Source organism: Oryctolagus cuniculus, chromosome 4 (assembly GCF_051225735.1).
Source record: "Oryctolagus cuniculus isolate XC-2025 breed Fujian yellow rabbit chromosome 4, ASM5122573v1, whole genome shotgun sequence".
Taxonomy (NCBI): domain Eukaryota; kingdom Metazoa; phylum Chordata; class Mammalia; order Lagomorpha; family Leporidae; genus Oryctolagus; species Oryctolagus cuniculus.
This window is the reverse complement of record NC_142870.1, coordinates 80,999,407-81,020,120: the sequence shown is the minus strand read 5'-3', so window position 1 is coordinate 81,020,120 and position 20,714 is coordinate 80,999,407. Positions and strand designations below refer to the sequence as shown.

The window sequence follows — 20,714 nt, the reverse complement described above, 5'->3', positions numbered from 1 at the left end:
GAGGCGTTTGGACTTGGCCTGGAAGTCGCTCTGCCAGCATCCCCAGGTGTCTGATGTGCACACGGCTCACTGTGGGACTTCTGCCATAAGCACATTGACAACCCCCTCCCCCTTTGTCTATCTGTAGGCATCGCCTATCCATTGTGTCTTTCTGTGGGACTCTGGCCAACACCTCTCCTAGGAAGCAGCTAAGCATTTTGGATGAGACTGATCCAACTCCTAGTTTCCAAGGTTGGCTTGGGTTGGCCCATGCTGGTCAGTGCACTCCCATCTGCCCTTGCAGCCCTGAGTGACTTAAGGTGATGCACATGAACTAAGTGGCTACAATAAAAATAAAGCCCACACTTTGGTAGGAGGCTTGAGGGAAGAAAGCCTCCTGGAAAGATCTTGGGGATGCTATGCCCTTGAATTGCTTCAGTTTTCCTGAGGACAGAGCTGACACGTGGAGGAAGGCAGAGCCGAGTCAATCCCAGAGTTACAGAGCTGGAGCCTCCATCAGATCCGCCCAGAAGCCTCTGGACTTGCCTTTGCTGTTTGTTCCCTGTTATTTGCAGCTGAAATCACCCACACTGAGGCTGTTCATGCCTACACTTGTGTTCTCAAGGCCAGGAGGTAAATAGTATAAAAGAAACACACTTTTGTGAGCTGTTTATGCCGACAGGAAAGACAACAGCCATCAACTGATTAGTGAACGGCTGCAGAGTTCCATTCCCACTGTACCTCGTTTCTGCCCTGCATGCTACTGCCTTCTACTTATAGATGGTGTGGATCCCGTACTAGCAGTGGGCTATTTGAACCGTGTTTCCATGGAGCCCCACAGCCATGGTGCCCCTCTGAGCCTCAGCATTCCAGCTCCTATCGAAAGTCCTGAGCCATTCTTCAGAGACTTCCATTGCTATTGGTAGGATAACAGGACGTCTCCTAAACACGTTCTTGTGAGATATTGAAGGAAAGGGCTGTTGCATTCAAAGCTGCTTTGGAGTTTCCTGTAATATGGCCTGGGACCCGTTCATTTCTGTTTGTTGATACCTATGCAAATATTTTTTTTAAAAAAAGATTTATTCATTGTTATTTGAAAGGCAGAGTGACAGAGAGAGGGAGAGACATACTGAGAGAGATATTCCACTAGCTGGTTTACTCCCCAAATGGCTATAATGATTGGGGCTGAACCAGGCCAAACCCAGGAACCAAGGTCTCCCACTTGGGTGGCAGGGACCCAAGTACTTGGGCCATCGTCTGCTGTTTTTCCAGGTGCATTAGCAGGGAGCTGGATTGAATGTGGAGAAGCTGAGACTTGAACCAGCAGGATGCCGGTGGTGGGTAGCTGTGCAAAGATTTTCTAGCCGACTGTCCAGGAACCTCTGGAGGGCTGTCAGGGTGAACTTAAAAGACGAAATCTGATCATGGGACTCCCTTGTTGAAATGCTCTAAGGGGTTCTCCCCTGAAAGAATGGGGCTTATATTCTGAAGCCAGATTCCTTGATACGTAATCATCCCTGCTCACATGGCTGCTGCCTCCTGCCCCTACTAACACGCTGGCCAGACCTGCTGTTCCCCAAGCACCACCACCTCTATGTCTCCCTCCACGTGGACCATGCCTTTCCCTCAGCTGCCATTGCTCCGGTCAGCACGGGCGGCACCCACAAACCACTGTGGCTTTGGGGGCCTCCAGACAGCAGAAGTTGACTTCTTGCAGTTCTGGAGGCCGTGGGGGCCAAGGTCAGGCTGCAACAAGTCTGGTGTCTAGCGAAGACCCATTCCTGTCCATGCAGTCACGCAGGTTGGAGGGGTACGGGGTCTCTCAGGGCCTCTGTTTTAAGGGCACGAATCTCACCCCGGAGGGCTCCGTACTCATGTCCCCCAAGGCCCCGCCTCCCACACCATCACAGGGGTGTTATGGTGAAACCTGGGGGCCCCCACACATTTAGACCACAGCACCTCATAAACGCCTCCGTCTGTCTAGGTCAGCTGGACTGTCACCTCCTCCAGCCAGCCTTCCCGAATCCCTCTCCTCTCCCCCCAGTGCTCTGAGCAGAAGTGCCAGCAGGGTCCTGTCACAGGTTACCTGGAGAAGAGCCTGCTCCTCTTCACCTAGCACAGGGCTGGCGTAGAATGAGTATTAAGTGAATGAGAAACGGGGATGTGAAACGGGCCTGTTCAGCTCATCTGTGGAGGATCCACTCATTGCCTGTTGTGTGACAATGGTCTCATCGGTGTACACAGACACCAGAACTTGTCGAATGGTACACTGTGCACAGGTACTGCTCATCGCGTGTCAATTATATCTCAGTAAAGCTGGGTTTTTCAAAGGAAGTGGACTCTCCTACAGGGGCTCCTCCAACCCTGGGGGCTACCCCTTCTAGGCGCAAGCTAGCATAGGACAGAAGCCTGTAATGTCATCCTGCTGGCTCTCCACAGACAGAATCCTCGGGCCCACTGTGGGTGAAGCCAGCTGGGGATGGGGTGCTGCCCTGACTGCAGCAAAGCTCAGTTGCCCGTTGGGGTTGTGCAAGGCTGGCTGGCCCCCGTCCCAGAACACTTCATGGGTGTTGGACAGGCCTGAGCCTGGGGCTTCAGCTTTGCAGCAATGCTAGTGCTCTAGGTCAGTGGTCAAATTTCAGGTCACGTCATTTTTCCACACTTCCCCGAATTTAGAAACCAGCAGTCCACTGGGCACGGGATGATTCAATGTCTTCTAACCCTCCCTATGGAGAAGTGCTCAGGCGTCCATGTGGCATCAACACTAAACCTCTTAGGACTTAAATCTTTGGGGTAGCTCTGCCCCTGAATCCTCCTACTCTGGTCCGCTCCTAGCTACTGGGCAATGTATGCAACCAGTAGGTGGCGCTATATCCTTCTGCTTGCAGGAAACTCAACTTCTGGTGGGGCTGCTCTTTCAGCAGACCTGCTAGGAATTTGTAACTTTCAATGCACTAATTCTGAATAATTTTCCCCATTGACATTCCTCCAGTCACTTCAGTTCTTGCTCTGTGCCAGAAAGACATGCATGTCAGCTCACTCTTGTGGAAATATTTGCATCATTTTCCTGGAGCCCACACATTGTCCCCTTTACTGCAGGAATGTTAATGTCTTGTTAATGGTACCTAAGTATTTGGCATAATTTTTATTTAGTGGCTGATTTTACAGAATGAAAAAGGAGCTGAATCCATTTCCACTGAAAAATTCTTCAGTTAAGATGGAAACAAAATGCCACCGGTGAGAGGTTTCTGCTTTTCATCACTTTTTATGAGGTGAGCAAGGTCTGTGGGGGTCTTTTCCCCAAGCACTCTCTGATAGTTTGGGTTCGTCATTAACTGACAACCCAAGGTGCCAAAGCGAGGATAGAGAATGAGGTTGGGGAGAGCCTGGAGCGGGTGTGGGGGTCTTCTCCACATCCCAAGACAGAAGCCTGGGGCAAACCATCAAAGGCCTCCTCATGCCTGCAGGCCTGCTGACATATTTTCTGAGCCCACGATTATGACACGTGGGCCAGTAATGAATGGAATCCTCCGCTGCCTCCAGACGAGCGGGTGGGCCTGGAAAACGACCAGAGGCATAGGCAGGATGTTAGGAAGCACTTGGAACGCCGCCCGCCCTCTGCATCTCACAGTGGCTGTGAAGCAGGTCCTGTCATTTGCCCTGTTCACTAGTGGGGGCAGGGCAGGGAAGGAGCTCGCTCAAAGCCACTTGCTAGGAAGTGGCACAGCCGGGATTCGAGCCCAGCGATCTCACTCTCCCTCTCTGTTGTTTCACACAGGCCCGTCAACCCTGGCAGGCTACTTCAATGGGCGGTAGGGACTGAGACACATGTCTGAAACTGAGTGTGTCCCATAATGACCAAGGGGAAGCGGAGTTGATCATCCTGGAGCTCACAGGCCTTTATGAGCAAAGTCAGGCATTTTTTCTTTCTTTCTTTACATCGTGTTCAAGTGTAAAGGATTCTCCCCACTAAAGCAATTCGCCTGCAGCACCTGGGCTGCTTGTTCCTGCTCCAAGCCTGGCTTCCCTCCCTGCCTGGGGCCCCCCACTTTCCTCTCTCAGGGCTGTGCTGTCCTGCCCTTAGGTGGTGATTGCAAGAATCTTTGAAGTGTCTTTCCTTTTGGAGGGAGTCATAACTTCCTGAAATCTCCAAGCCAAAAACGAGTCCCCCTGGGCTGGCATTGAATGCGCTACTGATTGTCCATGCTACCTTCATCAGCCAGTGTCCTCACTGTCACTGGGCTTCCTAGGGCAAACCCTGTGCCCCACTCTCTGCTATGCATAGAGAAGCTTCTCAACAAGCAAGGCAACAGAATTAGGGCCAAGCATGTTAGCCAGCAGAGTCTTTGCCATTTTCTTAGGAGAATTAACTTATACAGGGCACTCTCAATGGTCCATAGGTCTCATTTTGTAATTGAGCATCTGCCACTTTTACCTAATTCTTTTCATTTTCCATTAGTATCTGAAGTCTCAGATTTTAAAGACTCTGTCAATATAGACATTTGGATGGTGGACCCCACCTGAATATTATAATCAAGCAACATCTTGTTGTTTGTGCATCTTCCTGGTCAACCCCCGACACACACACACACACACACACACGTTATTCTGGCTCCTTCTTGTTTTGCTCTCAAGGTTTCTACTCATTTGCATCAATCCAGTCAAAAGCAAGAGTATGGAGGCTCTTCCAAGAGAGACTTCTAAGGGTCAGTTCTGGTATGAATGCCCCTGATTTTCCCTCCCTCACCCCTGCTTAGACTCTGCCATATAACCATGCCCAGTACGCCCAGGCAGACAGAGGAACGCCGCAGAGCTCTCTGTCTGCACGATGAGGGTGTGGGTGGTTTGTTAAAAGCCTTCTCATCTGTTCTTCCCCACGTCTTCACCTTACAAAATGTTCTCATCCTTTTGGGACTCAGCATAACCAGCACTGTCCTATCCCTAATCCTAGAATGTGGCACATGACACACACTCAGTAAGTATTTGTTGAGTTAATGAGTCACTCCACAGATACTTTTTCAAGTGCCCACTCTCAAGCAGTTGATAAAAAGATGGTCATGCCAGGAGCAAGCGACTTCAACCTTAACAGTTTCAGCGGAGGCGGGGCCGTGGCTCTTGAGGACCCGAAGGGAAGCATTCTGTCCATGGGGGATCTGGAAGGCTTCACCCAGGAGGCAATGTTTGAGCTTGGCATGAACAGATGAGGAGAGTTTACCAGTCCACGGAGAGCAGGGAGAGGGCCTTCTGTGGAGAAGAGACCCAGTGTGTAAAGGTGGGCACGTGTCTGGGAGGGAGGGCCCTGTCAGGCACGCCTTCACCTGATTCCCCATCAATTACACCACTAGGTGCCCTCCCTGCTTTTTCTAACTGGGAGGCTGAACAGCTATAATTAGTAAGGCACTTACCCAAGCCCTGTCTTCCAGGAGAGAACCCCCTGGGTAGTACTTCTGGGAGGATGTTGGTGAAGAAGCCAAGTCACGGCTTGTAAGCTCCTGCCTCACATCTGGCTTGGCTCTGTCCTTAGCTGCATTTGGAAAATGGTGGCTTGGATAGTCTGGGTTGGGAGCCAGAAATCCCTGCAGCTCACTCTATTTTTGTCTATTGATCTAAGGCTGAATTGTGTTTGCTGTCTGTGATAATTTCAATGGAGTTTGGCAATGAATGCTGTGAGGTCAGCTATAAAGCATGGATCCTGTATCACAAGAGGCCTCCTGTGACTTAGAAGGTTAGTGGTCAAAGCGTTGACCCTAAGAAGCCATTTGGGTCCACCTTCCAACTCAGTGAATACAAGGCAGATTCAATGAACATTTGTCCCAGTATTATCTATCAAATGACTACTATGTGCCAGGTATTTTCAGGTATATTGGCTCATTTAACCTGCAGATAAATATTCTGAAATAATCACACAAAGAGAACCGATTATTAGAGGAAAGATGGTATTGTACTTTAGAAATATATTAGGATATATTTTTTAAATGTACTCAAAGTATGTTAATTGAAGTATTTTCATAGTCACACACACACACACACACAAATAAGAAATTCTGTTCAAAATGAGGCAGCTGGGAAATAGGAGAAACAGCAGGGAGTCAGGAGAGCTTGGATCTGCCTCACTTCTTTGGGTCCCAGTGTCCACAAGGGAGAAGAAGCCACGTGTTACCTTGTGGAGCTGCATGGACTGGGAATACCTGTTGGAGGCTCACCGTTGGTCCTCCCAGAGCATGGCGACTTTGAACTGTGCTTATCTTTTGTGAGGGACGTGGAAACTAGACCCGTGCAGTCATTACAGAAGACGTCGGCTTCTAAGCCAGCGGGAAGCCTACACGTGCCCATGGATTTCGTTCTTTGCATCTGAACTGAGTGCTGTACAGGGCTCCCATGAAACGTTGACCTCTTGATGCTGCCGGGCTGGCCAGCTACAACTCCCCCTACATTTTTGACCGAAGCCAGATGTGATCTCTAGAAGACTTGTGACTCTGGCTGTGAACTCGAACCTAAGGAGAGCCTCCGGTGAGCACTGCAGGCATCACGTTTTACTTTACGGTCTCTGAAATGTGGAGAGGACAGAAGCTGGGAGCAGAGGAAGCTACGAGCAGACGCTGGGTTACGTGGTGTGCAGAACTTGCTGTGAGTGATGGGAAATGATTGCAGTGAACTAGCTGGGGAGCTGGTGGCAGCCCCGTGGGACACCTGTTAAAGAGGAAGGGTGATCATTTCAGAGGGGGCTCAGAGTTTTCCAAACAGAGAAGGTGCTCAAACAGCTTGCACCCTCTATGGAGGGGCAGTGGTTTTTGAAGAATGAGTCTCAGTTTGGTAGAGCACATTACATAAGCCACAGCCTGCTGCCAAGTGCTGCATGCACTTGATTTTACAAGCGGTGATCACAGAGCCAGCTCCGGCAGGACCAGCAGCAAGGCTGCTCAGCTCGCTGATGGCACTGGGGACAGGAACTAGATTTCTGGTTTCCTCCACGAGCAACCAAACACAAGAGGCCATGTCCTACAAACAGGCCAAAGGTGGGCTCCAGGCTGGCGGCAGCAGCCGACTCGGCTTCTTGCAGCGCAGGCCCTCAAGCAGCTGTGTGGCCATCATTCCCTTCCTGCCCCCCAGGAAGTGCTCACCTGGCCTTCTGAGAAGCTGCTGATCTTGTGAGTGCTGTGGAGGGGCCACTGCTAGACCCAGGACAAGGCAAGGAGAGAAGCAAGAAGGCGGATGGGAAAGGAAGGGAGGGGAAGATAGGTAGGAGGGGGACAAAAAGAAAGCAGTGCTGAGGTGGCCGAGGGACAGCACTGGCCCAGCTTCCAAGAGCATGCCTACACACTGTCTTCTTTCTTTCCTGAGAATAAACATCAGGATGAAAACAACATTGAAACAGTTTTTTTCTTAAAAAAAAAAAAAGGAAAAGCTTTATTTATTTTTGAAAGGCAGAGTTATAGATAGAGACGAGAGAGAGAGAGAATGAATCTTCCATCCTCTTGTTCACTCTCCAAGTGGCCTCAATGGCCAGGGCTGGGCCAGGCTGAAGCCAGGATCCTGGGATCCCCATCCAGGTCTCCCCCATGGGTGGTGAAAGCCCAAGCACTTTGGCCACCTTTTGCTGCCTCCCAGGCAAATTAGCAGGGAGCTGGATTGGAAGCGCAGCAGCTGGGACATACGGATCATTGGCATTGCAGGCGACATCTTAACCCACTGTGCAACAACACCAGCCACTGAAAAAACTTTTTCAAAAATGAAGTCCAAAGGCCATTAGGGAAGTAGGACTTAGGCCCCTGTAAGCGGCTGCTTCGGAACGTGAACTCTGGTTACTTTCTAGCTGCAGGTCTAGGACAGGTAACTACACTGTGCACAGCTGCTCAAGATACCTGTCGGGAGGTGACTGGATTCTTGTCTTACAGACGTTTTCACTAAGCCTATACATTCTTTTCTTTATCTTCTATTGGTCAGATGGCCCCTGTCACACATCCCCACAAAGCAATTTTTACTGCTTCTAATGAAACAACACAGCTTGCTCATACAAGCTCCCACCTTCCCTGCCCTCTTCACGCCACTATCTGAATCTGTTTCCTATGTCACAGTTTTGAAGACTGCAAGTCAGTTCTTTCACAGTTTCTAAGTTTGGATCGACTGGCCATCTGGTCTTCAGATATCTTTCTGCCCTTGGCTGTGGTGGTCAGGGCCCTCTGTCCTGTCACTCCACTCCTGTGGCATCTTTTTCCAGGCCACATGTGCCTGGACCATACCTGTTCTGTGACCCTTCCCCATCTCTTGCATTTACTTAAGAAATCTATAAATATGATTGATTTGAACTGTGTGGGTGTGTTCATTTGTTGTATGTTTTACTAAAAAGAAAAGAATCCATGCCCTTTGGGTGCTGCGAGAAAACTTGTAGGAAAAGAGAAATAAATTGTGATTACTTTCCTAGAGTGGAAAAGGAACAATTAGAGAAAGACTCCAGGGGACTTTCTCTGGGATTAAGTCCTGCTGAAATTTTTAAAGACATTGATTCCAAAAAGAAAACAAGCATACCAAAATTAATTGAAAAAAAAATCACAGCCTTTATTAGTAATTTTACTAGTGGATATTGTTTTAAAATATTTTATTTGGTGAAAGCTGGAAAATATGATCCCTTTGGAATATATGATCTTAAAATATTTATTTGATTAACCTTTGGAAAGTTGGTCTCAGAAAAATATAATAATTAATGACTATTTATCGAACTGACAATTATATGAACAGAGACGTTGAAAACACATGATTTATTTTTTGATAGAAAATGTTTTTAAAATTATATAGAGAAAAGATCTCATGTATCCAATATATACAATTTTAAGCACATAATGATACTTTCCATCCTTCCTCCCTCCTTATTTTCCTTTTGATTTTTGTGACAATATACTTTCAATTTACTTTACAACCACGGGCTTAATCCTCTGCTAATTCAAGAACTCAACAAGTAGAAACTAGACAGATCACTGTTCCCCAGGAGTATAGACAAGGGCTATAAGAAATAGTGAAATCTCAAGATGTCAATTTCATTCATATTCATTACATTTTGGAGTCCAGCACTGTGGTGTAGTTAGGTTAAGCCTCCACCTGTGGCACTGGCATCCCACAAGGGCACCAGTTTGTGTCCTGGCTGCTCAACTTCCAATCCAGCTCCCTGCTGATGGCCTGGAAAAGCAGTGGAAAATGGCCCAAGTGCTTGGGCCCCTGCCCTTGCACCCATGTAGGAGACTCAGAAGAAGCTCCTGGCTCCTGCCTTCAGATTGGCCCAGCTCTGGTGGTTGCAGCCATTTAGGGAGTGAGCCAGCTGATGAAATACCTCTCTCTGTGTCTCTCCCTCTCACTGTCTGTGGTGCTGCCTCTCATATAAATAAAACTTTAAAAAAAAAAAAAAAGATAATACAGGGGCCGGTGCCGTGGCTCACTTGGTTAATCCTCCACCTGCGGTGCTGGCATCCCAAATGGGTGCGGGGTTCTAGTACCGGCTGCTCCTCTTCCAGTCCAGCTCTCTGCTCTGGCCCGGGAAGGCAGTGGAGCATGACCCAAGTGCTTGGGCCCCTGCACCTGCATGGGAGACCAGGAGGAAGCACCTGGCTCCTGGCTTCGGATTGGCATAGCTCCAGCCATAGTGGCCATTTGGGGGGTGGACCAACGGAAGGAAGACCTTTCTCTCTGTCTCTCTCTCTCTCATTGTCTAACTCTATCTGTCAAATAAAAAAAGAATTTATAAAAAAAGATAATACATTACATTTTTAGGTACTCTATATTTAGCTACTACACAAATCAGAAAAATATGATATTTGTCTTTTTGGATCTGGCTTATTCAGTAAGCATAATGGTCTCTAGTTATATCCATTTTGTTGCAAAAGACAGGTTTTCATGGCTAAGTAGTATTTCATCATGTATACATACTACATTTTCTTTATGTAATCATCAGCTGATGGACATCCAGATTGATTCTATATCTTAGCTATTGTGATTTGAGCTGCTTTAAACTTAGCGGTATAGATAAGTCTTTCATATGCTGATTTAATAAATTATCAGGAGTGGAGTGACTGGATCATAAAGTAGATCTAGTTTCAGATTTCTGAGGAATCCTCATACTGTCTTCCATAATGGTTGTGCTAGTTTACATTCATTCTAACAATGTATTAGAGTTCCTTTTTCTCCACATACACACTAGCATTTGTTGTTTTTTGATCTTTGGATGACACAGCTATTTTAACTGGGGTGAAAAGAAACCTCATTGTGTGGTTTTTTTTTTTTTTTTTTTGCATTTCCCTGATAACTAGTGATCCTGAACATCTTTTCAAGAGTCTGTTGGCCATTTGCATTTCATCCTTTGAAAAATGCCTGTTCACGTCCTTTGCCCATTTCTTTACTGGATTGTTTTGTTGTTGTCCAGTTTCTTGAGTTCCTTATTTAGTCTGGATATTAATCCATTGTTGGATGCATAATTTGCGAATATTTTCTCCCATTCTGTCCAAGTCTCTTCACTTGTTAGTTATTTCCTTTGCTGTGCAGAAACTTCTTAGCTTGCTGTAATCCCACTTGTCTATTTTTGCTTTCTAGGGTCTTATCCAAAAAGTCTTTGCCTAGGCCAATGTCTTACAGCATTTCTCCTATTTTTTCCTTTAGTAATGTGATGGTTTCCAGTCTTGGGTTTAGGAAAACATGTGATTTATCTGAAGGTGTGCTAGCCACTCCACAAGTAAGTTTAAAGCACTTGTGTGTGTGCTTTTTAACAGCTCCAGAGAAACAGGACATTCTATGACTTACAGCTATGTTTACATACCAAAAACAACAACAAGTGGAATCCTTTCCCTATGCTGAAAATCTCCACCCACCTGTTTGGTATTGTATTTCTCAGTGTGGAATTTTACCCACCTCACACTTGGCATAACCAAAGTGTGCATGCTTAACCTAAAAACAAACACACAAACAAAAATCCCTGTGTACCAGTCAATATCATAGACTCTTCTTACCATGAGGGAAACCTTCATCCTGCCAGGGCTTGTTGTCTGCCTGTCCCCTGGGTTCATCCATTATTCAGCACTAACATTTAGGTCTGTCTTCAGTAGTTCTGTAGGGATTGTGGACTTGGAGAGCTGGCAGGGGATTATTAATTTTTTTAATCAATACCATGGTGCATTGGGAGAGAAAAACCTAGGGCAGAATATTTCCCTATAAGAACGAATCTAATTGGGCATTTTTCAAACAAAAAAGTCTAACATTAAGGAAAACTGTGCACGTTTCATAAGCCCATCAATCTCTACAAAAGAATTTTGTCACATCGTGTCCCTAGGATCACTCACTTCTTGCACTGTGACAAGTCCCAGGCATGACTCTGAAAAGCAGAATCAGCTAGTGCCTGGCCTAAAGTAAATATCGCAGGGTCATTGTTTTCCCTCCCACCTTGAACTTTCCCCCTGCGTATTAAACTACAACTAGTATTGGCAATTTTTTAAACCTGGATTATACATTGAATTGTGAAATATGACAACTTACTGTAGGATTGTGTTAGCATGCATTTTTGAATTGTGAAATAGGAAACTTTAATTTGATTTTAAGTGTTTTTTAAATGAAAAAATATGCCATTTTAAGCATACCTTTCAGTGTCATTAAATATATTCACCAAGTTCTGCAACCATCAACACCATCCATTTCTAGAAGTTTCCCAGCATCCCAAACTGCACCTCTGCTCCTAGCAATCGAGAACTCCCCATCCTCCCCTCTGTAGCTCCTGGTAACCCCTTTCTACCGTCTGTTTCTATCAGTTTGCCTACTCTAGGGACCTGTTGTAAGTGGCATGCTATGTTTGCCTTTTCGTGTCTGGTCTGTTTCACCTAGCATAATGTTTTCCAGGCCCATGTGGCAGCGTGTGGCAGGCTGAACAGTACTCCATCGTATGTGCACACTCCATTTTGTTTTCCGTTCATCTGTTGGTGGACATTCGGGTTGTTCCCACCTTTTGGCTATCATGAGGAAAGCTGCTAGGAACACCGGTGTACAAATGCCTGTTTGAATTCCTGCTTTCATTTCCTTCCAATACATATCTAGAACTGGAGTTGTTGGATCATATGGTAACTCTACATTTAATTCTTGGGGAACTAATGCTATTTTATTATTTTTTAAAAAGATTTAGTTATTTACTTGAAAGTCAGAGTTACACACACACACACACACACACACAGAGAAAGAGAGAGAGAGAGAGAGAGAGAGAGAGAGAGAGAGAGAGAAGTCTTCCATCCAATGGTTCACTCCCCAAGATGGCCGCAACAGCCAGAGCTGCACCGATCCGAAGCCAGGAGCCAGGAGCTTCTTCCGGGTCACCCATGCAGGTGCAGGGGCCCAAGGACTTGGGCTGTCTTCTACTGCTTTCCCAGACCATAGCAGAGAACTGGATTGGAAGTGAGGCAGCCAGGACTCGATCCGGTGCCCATATGGGATGCTAGCACTGCAGGTGGCAGCTTTACCCATTACACCAAAGCACTGGCCCCACTAAAGCTATTTTATTATTCATTTTGAAAGACTTTACAGAGAGAAAGGCCTCCCATTTGCTGGTCTACTCCCCAAGTAGCTGCAATGGCCAGGGATGAGCCAGGAGTTTCATCCAGGTCTCTCACATGGGAGACAGGGACTCAAGCATTTGGGCCATCTTCTACTGCTTTCCCAGCTGCATTAACAGGGAGTTGGATCAAGAGTGGAGCAGCTGGGTTTGGAACTGGCACTGGATCAGAGTGGAGCAGCTGGGACTTGAACTGGCACCCATAAGGGATGCTGATGTTGCAGGTGGTAGCTTTATCTGCTATGCCACAATGCCAGCCCCTTATTTTATTTTTTAAAGATTTGTTTTATTATTTATCTTGAAAGCCAGAGTTATAGAGAAAGAGGGGGAGAGAGAGAGAGAGAGAGAGAGAGAGAGAGAGAGAGAGGCAGAGATACAGAGAGGGAGAGGGAGATCTTCCATCCACCGGTTCACTCCTCAGATGGCTGCCATGGCCACTACAGGGCCAGGCTGAAGTCAGGAGCCAGGGGCTTCAGCCAGCTGTTTTATATGGATGGCAGGGCCCCAACCACTTGGACCATCTTCTGCTGCTTTTAACAGGCCATTAGCAGGGAGCTATATCAGAAGTGGAGCAGCTGGGGCAGAACCCAGTGTCCATATGGGATGCCAGCATCACAGGCAGTGGCTGTACCTGCTATCCCACAACTCCTGCCCCACTAATGCTGTTTTAAAACAATAACAACAATGTCTTTAATATCCAGGTTCAACCCTGGGAGTCAAACTGATGCCACTAGCAGCCTCCTTCAGGCATGGAATGTTCCTGAAGGGGCCAGCGTGGAGACTGGTTCAAGGGCCATCAGAAAGGACTCCCTTTGCCCCCTGCCCCAGGGGAGCCAGTACTGAGCAGGAGGAAGGCAGGCCCTGAGGGGCACCTCTGATCTGCAGCAGCTTAATAAACAGTCATGGGTTCTCACACAGGACAAAGGCAGGCAGGCACCAGAAAGCAAAAGCTTCAGAGGAATTACAGCAGCATCTCTAAGCCAGCGCTAAGATAATGGGGCAGGGATCGCTCGGGATTCAGTGGCTTCTGGCAGGTCTGGGCAGGTGAGAGCGGGGCAGGTTTGAGCACAGCACTTTCCAGGTGCAGCCCAGGTATGTGGTGGTCTGTACTGGGATATTTCAAGTTAGGCAAGCACTCGAGTAAGGGTAGAGAAGAGTGACCCCACTGGCCAAGTTTTTAGAATGCTTCATAAATGCAAGCTATTCTTAGACCTGTTCACACATTATCTACCCAGCTTCTGGGACTCAGCTCTCATTCCATCGACTCCATCCTACTCATCTCTGCCACTTGGCTAGATATCTCCCAGTTCAAACTCTTCCCCGAGCTTCCCATTATTTATTATCACTGCCTCTCAAGCTTGGATGGGAGTAGCCCCAAGGCCACTGCCCAGAGGGGCAGGGAGTCCCAAGGTAAATCTGGGGCCGGTTTTTCCGGAAAGTGTTTCAGGACAAACATGTGGATAATATGGTGTATTCAACAATTTGCATGCAGTTTGTGGGTGAGAGGTAGGGGTTGCTGTGGGCTGCAGTAAGTTTGCTTCTTCTAGCCTTATGGGGCCCCTCCTTGGCTCAGGTGGGGAGGGGCCTGAAGATTCAGATCCAGAGTCTTGAAGCTGGGCGGTTGGGACAGTTCCCCGGGTGGCCTTGGCAAGCCTTCTTTCCCTTGCTGTCGACTTGCAAAGATGTGACCACTTTGCTCCTTGCTGTTTCTGGTTTTGGTCGAGTCGTTCCGAACTTTTGGGAAAGGGATGCCAGCTGCTACTCGCTCGGCAGCGCTGTGGTGAGGATTCAGTGAGTTAGCATGGGTCCAAGTGTTTGGCACAGGGCCTGGGGAGCATGGAGCTCTGTCTGCACGCTAGAGACCCAAAACCACTTCTTCTACGGGAATGCCACCTCTTCGCATGCCTGTAAACCATTCCAGTCCCAACCCATTTGTCCTGGTCCCACCACGACTCTCGTGCCCTTTGCAGGAGCTGGATGAGGTCCCAGCTCACCCTTTACTGGCAAGCACAGGCCCAGCTCAAACGTAAATGTTAAGACTCCAGCCTGAGCGTGGCCTTTGGCATGTATCCAAAACTACCAGCTATCCAGGTGAGGGACATCAAAGCTGGAGGCACACTGGCTGTCTGGAATCCTGGAGAGAGGCAACACGTCAGTATAAGTGAACTGGCTTCCCCCGGGGCCTCCATGCGCGCAGGCTTCCCTTGCTTTCCCAGCGCGACACCTGGCGCTGCCCATGCGCTCTCTACGTCCCGTGTCCCCGAGGCGGCGCTGCACGACCCCCCAGCCCCGCCCCACCTGCCCTCCCTCCTCAGGTCTCGCCCGGCCTAGCCCTGGTCGCCCCTGCTCGCTCCAGGAGCGCGTCCCGCACCCTAATCCGAGCGACCGCCTTAGAAAGCGCTCGAGCCTCTTCCCGGGGGTTTAGAGCACCCTCCGCCCCACGCGCGCCAGAAGGGGCTCCCACCTGGGCGCCCTGGGGCCTCGGCGTCCCGGGCGGGTCCCCCGCAGGGCGGAGCCGACTTGGCCCTGGAGCTCGCTCCGCCCCGTCCCGCCTGGCTGTAAACTGACCGTGCGGCGGCCGGGCGGGGGAGAGAGAGAGGAGAGAGGAGAGGAGGAAAGTGGAGCCTGGCGGGCCGGAGGGAGGAAAGGCAGGGGCGGAGGCGAGGGCCGGAGCGTGCCGGCGTGCGGGCAGCCTCAGCGGCCGGCGCGTCCCGGAGCCCAGTCGCGGCCGCCGCCGGTCCGGTCCCTGCCCTCCTAGGCTCTGCTCAAAGCAGCCCGCCGGGACCGTCCTGAGCGGCGACCACCCGGCGTCCGGTCGGCCAGGTCCGCGGCGGCCCCGGACCTTGGCTGCGAGGGCTGCGGGAGGGCTGGTGGCGGCGGCCGGGCTCCGGCCAGCGTAGCCGCCACCAGCCCCCGCCGGGCCGCGAACGCCGTGAGCCCGAGCTGCGCGCGGGGTATGCAGCTGCGGCCCCCGGCCCTAGGCCCCCGCGCTTCGGCCCTGGACACCCGCCCCCGTGGAGCCCGCCGCCCGCGCCGCCCCTGAGCCGGGCGCCCACCATGCCGCGGGCGCTGGCGCCCCTGTACGCCTGCCTGCTCGTGCTCTGCGCGCTGGTGCCCCGGCTCCCAGGTAAGCCGCGCCGCCGGCCGCGCGGAAAGAAACTTTGTCGCGCTCGGGGGCCGGGCCGGGAGGCGTTGCCTTCGAGTGGAGGGCGCCTTCGGGGCACGCCCAGGTGGCACAGCCGGCGGGGGGCTGCCGAGGTACTTGCGCCACCCGGTTCGTGCAGCTCCGCCAGGTTGTCGTCGGCCTCTAGTGCCGTGCCGGGCGGAGGAGGAGCCCTCCCTTCCTGTGTAAACAGCCCGGCCCGTCTGCTGACCCAGCCCGCGAGCGCCCGCGCGCAGGGCCAGCCCAGCGTTGGGGCCGGGGTGCTCCAGCCGCGCGCACAAAGCGGCCCTTGTAGCCGGCCAGGGGCGGGCGGGCTGCGGGAGGCGCGGAGTGATGCTGCCTGGGCCCGGGGAGGCGAAGGACGGCGCGGAGCGCGGGACGCGACGCCCGGAGCCAAAGCCAGCGTTCCGGAGGACTCGGGTCCTGGCACGCGGGGTACCGGACCCTTACGACGAGTCCCGGGGTTTCACCGCGTCCGGGCCACCTGCGGTCTCCGCCTCTCAGCACTGCCTCGCCTAGGCCGCCGCACATCCGAGGGGAGACCCTGGTCCCGAGCCAGGGCCGCGCGGGGCCTGACCGATCTCATTCCTTCTGCCGGGCTTTGTGCCGCGATGGACCAGTCCTGCGGGCCTCACACGCCTCTCTGTGCGGGGGCTGTTGTGGCGGCCCGGCTCGGCACTGCGGTGGCTGGCGGCCCGCTGGAGAACCCTGGGGTACCTGCGTCGGTTCTCGCAGCTGGGAGAGGGCTGGACCTGCAGCCGGGAGGCCCAGGCTAGAGTCCCCTGTTGCGCACTGGGGCTGCCCAAAGATAAGCTGTTTCCTCCTCCTCCGCAAGCAAAGAAAGGAGGCAGGAAGCTCCAAGCTTTCCCCTTCCCCTTAGGAAGCCCTGGCCGCCGCGTGTGGGGTGCTCCATTCACTCGCATGGCCGCGATGCTGGATCGCTTGGTGCGGGACTGTCCCCCTACGGCGGCTTATTTACATGGAAGCCCTGGAGGTTTCCGTCTGAGAGCGGAGGAGGGGACTGAGCAGACAAAAACTTCGTTCAGGCTCCCATTCAAGCTTAGTACTGTAGCTACGTTCCTTGTAGGGGAAAATCCGCGCACCCGAGTTTGGAGTGGGTCAGTGGATTGCAGACACCGGTCTGTCTCCTCATGCGGGGCACTGGTGGTTTCATGGGTTCCCCGGGGAAAACGCAAAGGCTGGGAGACTTGGCCTGTGCTCACGGGGGTCTGTGGGAAGGGCTTCAGAAAGTTTCCGGAAGGTGCGAGCAGGGCCTTTTTTAATTTGAAATTCTGCCCTATTTTGGAGGGGGGATTTTTCCTACTTTTAAGTGATAATAGATGGTCGCTTTTGAAATTCCTGGCAAAATAAAGGACAGCAGCATTCCTATATCAATTTCCCCTTCTCTCTTGTTTTTAAATCTTAGTATCCCCTGAAATCCAAGTGTGGGAGCTGCTAAAGGTGATGGTTTCTCAGTGCCCTTCCAGCTTGACATGCTGTGATTCTAATAAAAACTCAGATATTTCCAGTCGCAAAGAACTTGAAAGCGCATTGTTTCCATTTGCCTGGCAACTCCTTCTTTCTCAGAGTTCTTCCCTCCTTGGGGTGGGAGTGGTGGCCCAGGGACCCCGGCGTTTTGGCCCAGTGCCCCTTGCCTCCGGGTCCCTCCTGCCCCCATCTCTGTGATCCTGTGGGAGCTGGCCCCAGCTACTCAGTGCCCCGGAGCGGGTCACAGTTCAGAGGGGCCCACTCAGCTGTGGGATTTCTCCTGCATTCCCAGTGTTGCTCGGTCAATGTCAAGTTCTGTTTTTCCTTTTCCTTCATTTCCTTCTGTTTTGCTTTCTGCCGAAGCTTGCACGTCCTTTCTGCAGAGTTTGGTTCTGCCTTGCCACCAGGATTGGGATTTGAGATAAAAAACAGAAAAGAGGTGACTGCAGAGCCCTCTGCCTAGGTGTTCCTAGACCAGGGGGCAGACGCAGCAGGAAGCTGGTCTTCCATTTAAGGGGCTCCTTGCAAACAAGTCCTTGGCAGGCTGGCAGCTCCCCCACGCCTTCACCCCGCTGTCCCCTGTGCGCCCTATTCCAGGCTTAACTCCTGCTCTCTCTCTTGTCCTATGGCCAAGAGCATCCGGGCGGCACCCTGGCATCTATCTGGCCTTCCCACAAAACGGGGGGAGAAGGATCTTCTTCGGGAAGGCCTTTCGGTGTAGTCTAAGATGGGGGAGGAGCTTGGTCTTGCTCATGCTTGCTATCAAAGTTGGTTAATAACAAACAAACCGCCAAATGTCTTTTCCGTGGATGCCCTGCAAATCGGAAAGCTCCAAATCCTGAGAACCGTGACCTTGTCCCGGCCACTCCTGCAGGCAGCTCCCTTCTTCCCACCCCCCACTTTTTCCTGCTGTGGGCCAGGGCTGTGGAGTTGGCTGGCACTGAGCTCTCTTCGGTTAACTAGGCACAGGTTTAGCAACCACAGGGCCCCTAAATGCCAGCAGTGGGCCTGCCTGTTCCACTACTGTTTACCTTATGGATTCACATGTTAACCCCATCATCCTGGAGTCAGGGGGGCTTTTTATAAAGGGGATTGAGGCAGAAGAGGGCAGAGTCTAATTAGCTCTAATTAGTATTCCTCTCCTGCTCGTTCTCCATGCTTATTTAGCTACTGAGGCAACAGAGAATTAAAATATCTGAGTAGTTTGGCAAAAGGCCCTTTGTGTCCGCCTGCCCTGGTAACTGCTTTTTCTTCCTTAGCCTGATCATGGAAAGATTCTGGGAAGTTTTCACGACATTGGCAGTGTGCGACAATTACACAGGGCTTAAATAGTGGGGTCCCTTTCACGCGGGCATGTGCGGCGGGGCTAATGGCTGCGGTCCCTTTTCACAGGTATGCTCAGCTGGCTGCGGCTGAGGGCTTTGCTGAGCTCACTGCCCTGGTTTGTTTTCCTGTTTCCTAGTTGGACTGGGATTAATGGCCCTTACAGAGGTAGAGGAACGCTTTCTCTGTGGGCACCCGTTTGTGTGTGAGGCTGTCTGCATTGTGTGCATTCAATGCAGGGTTTGGTTCCCGGGCTCCGTGGTGAAATGTTTGCTCCAGAACAGACTGGACTCTTGCCTGGGGCGGAAACGTGGAGGGTGCTTCTTGTGGCTGCCGCCCGCCTCTCTCCACCCCCTACCCCCAGCATCTTCCAGAGGTGTGGTTTTGTCTTAGGGAGTTGGGACCTACTCCTGCACCTCCTTGGATGTTCACACCTCCCACTGTCCCTCTGTTTACAACCTCCCTGGCAGCTCTGACCCTGTGCTGCCCTCCTCTCCCTACCTCCCTTTGTGTCACCACCTCCCCTTACCCACGTCACTACTGCCAGCCAGGCCTCGCCCCCACTACCCTCCACTGTGGCTGGCCCCTTCTGTGCAGCTGCAAGCTTTTTTTCAGTATCTCCCACACAGCCCTGTCGTGGCCCTGGCTGCTCCCCGCTGAAGTCGGCGCCTCCTGCCCTGTGTTCTTCCCAGCTCCTTGCTATCCTTGATTTCTCCCCTTGGCACTCACCATCATCGAGGGCACCTCCTCCTCTCGTTCTGGCCCATCTCTGCCAGCTAGGCTTGTGCCCCAGCCGGGATGTGAGTGCAGGGAAGTTGGCCGAGTGTGTTCATCCCTGCATCCTCTGTGCCTGGAACGGTGCCTGGCACTGCCGAGTGCCTATCTGGTGACCGTGAGCCTTGCTAATCAAGGGGAGAGGGTGCGTTCCAGCCTCACCCCCTCACAGTCATCCCAGCTTTAGAGTCCCGGACTGTGTGTGGAGCTCTCCTGGAAGAACCGTTCTGGGAGACAGACAGACCCCACTGGAATGCATCAAGGTTTATTGAGTGGAAATCGATGCTCTTGACTTGTCTGCACGGGGAAGCTGAGGCCTGGAAGTTAAATGATTTGCCCAAGGTCATCTATGGTCGGCAAGCCACAGAGTGAGTCCTTGGATCTTTGAGGCCCAGGATTTCCTGCCCTCATCCCATAGTCCCGGCCTTCCCTGCAGCCCTTGGGTGGGGCAGAACTGGCCCCTCCCTCCCTTGCTCCCAGGTACAGTCTGGGGACAGCAACGGGTCTGTCTCACTTGCTACCTAGTCTTGTTTGAGTTCCTGACATGAACACAGGGCGTGGACTGATCCTTCCCTTCCCCCAGTGGGGTCAATGACCTTTTATTTTTTGTATTTTTTTAAGATTTATTTATTTGAAATACAGAGTCATAGAAAGAGGCAGAGAAAGAGAAAGAGGTCTTCCATTTGCTGGTTCACTCCCTAAATGGCCACAACGGCAAGAGCTGGACTGATCCGGAGCCAGGAGCTTCTTCCAGGTCTCTCACATGGGTGCAGGGGCTCAAGCGCTTGGATCATCCTCTGCTGCTTTCCCAGGTGCATCAGCAGGGAGCTGGATCAGAAGTGGAGCAGTGGGGCTGGCACTGTGGCGCTGCAGGCTAAAGCGCTGGCCTGGAGTGCTGGCATCCCATATGGCTAGTAGTTCTGGTCCTGGCTGCTCCTCTTCAGGTCCGGCTCTCTGCTGTGGTCTGGGATGGCAGTGGAGGATGGCTCAAGTCCTTGGGTCTCTGCACCCACATGGGAGACCCAGAAGTGGCTCCTGGCTCCTGGCTTCAAATCAGCGCAGCTCCAGCTGTTGTGGCCATCTGGGGAGTCAGCTGGCAGATGGAGGACCTCTCTCTCTGTCTCTACTTCTCTCTGTGACTCTGTATTTAAAATAAATGAAATAAATATTTTTTTTTTTAAAAAAGAAGTGGAGCAGACAGGACTCGAACCAGCGCCCACATGGGATGCCGGCACTACAGGCCAGGGCTTTAACCTGCTGTGTCATAGCGCCAGCCTCAGGAGTCAATGACTTTTTTTTTTTTTTTTTTTTTTTTTTTTTTTTGACAGGCAGAGTGGACAGTGAGAGAGAGAGACAGAGAGAAAGGTCTTCCTTTTGCCGTTGGTTCACCCTCCAATGGCCGCCGTGGCCAGCGCG

At 51.3% G+C, this 20,714-nt stretch overlaps 2 protein-coding genes across 2 annotated transcripts in view; one reads left to right on the top strand and one right to left on the bottom strand.

Moving 5' to 3' along the window:
- Positions 1-8,835: 8,835 nt before the first annotated feature.
- Positions 8,836-15,609, bottom strand: LOC149127021 (uncharacterized). The gene is made up of 3 exons (XM_089331391.1): positions 15,601-15,609; positions 15,015-15,512; positions 8,836-14,325 (listed from the first exon to the last, which is right to left on the bottom strand). The coding sequence occupies exons 1-3, from the start codon at positions 15,607-15,609 to the stop codon at positions 13,903-13,905; spliced, it is 930 nt and encodes a 309-aa protein (XP_089187517.1). The 3' UTR covers positions 8,836-13,902.
- Positions 15,140-20,714, top strand: part of ITGB5 (integrin subunit beta 5) — a 114,280-nt gene continuing 108,705 nt past the window's right edge. Inside the window, exon 1 of the mRNA XM_017347042.4 lies at positions 15,140-15,677. Within this exon, the coding sequence (XP_017202531.2) occupies positions 15,608-15,677 (70 nt within the window). The 5' untranslated portion in view covers positions 15,140-15,607. The remainder of the gene's footprint in view (positions 15,678-20,714) is intronic.

Excerpts from the sequence above, each read along its gene's own strand:
- LOC149127021 (XM_089331391.1), bottom strand. Across the intron at positions 14,326-15,014 it reads CGAGGCCCCAGGGCGCCCAG|CGCTGCCGAGCGAGTAGCAG; the intron begins GTGGGAGCCCCT and ends TCCTCACCACAG.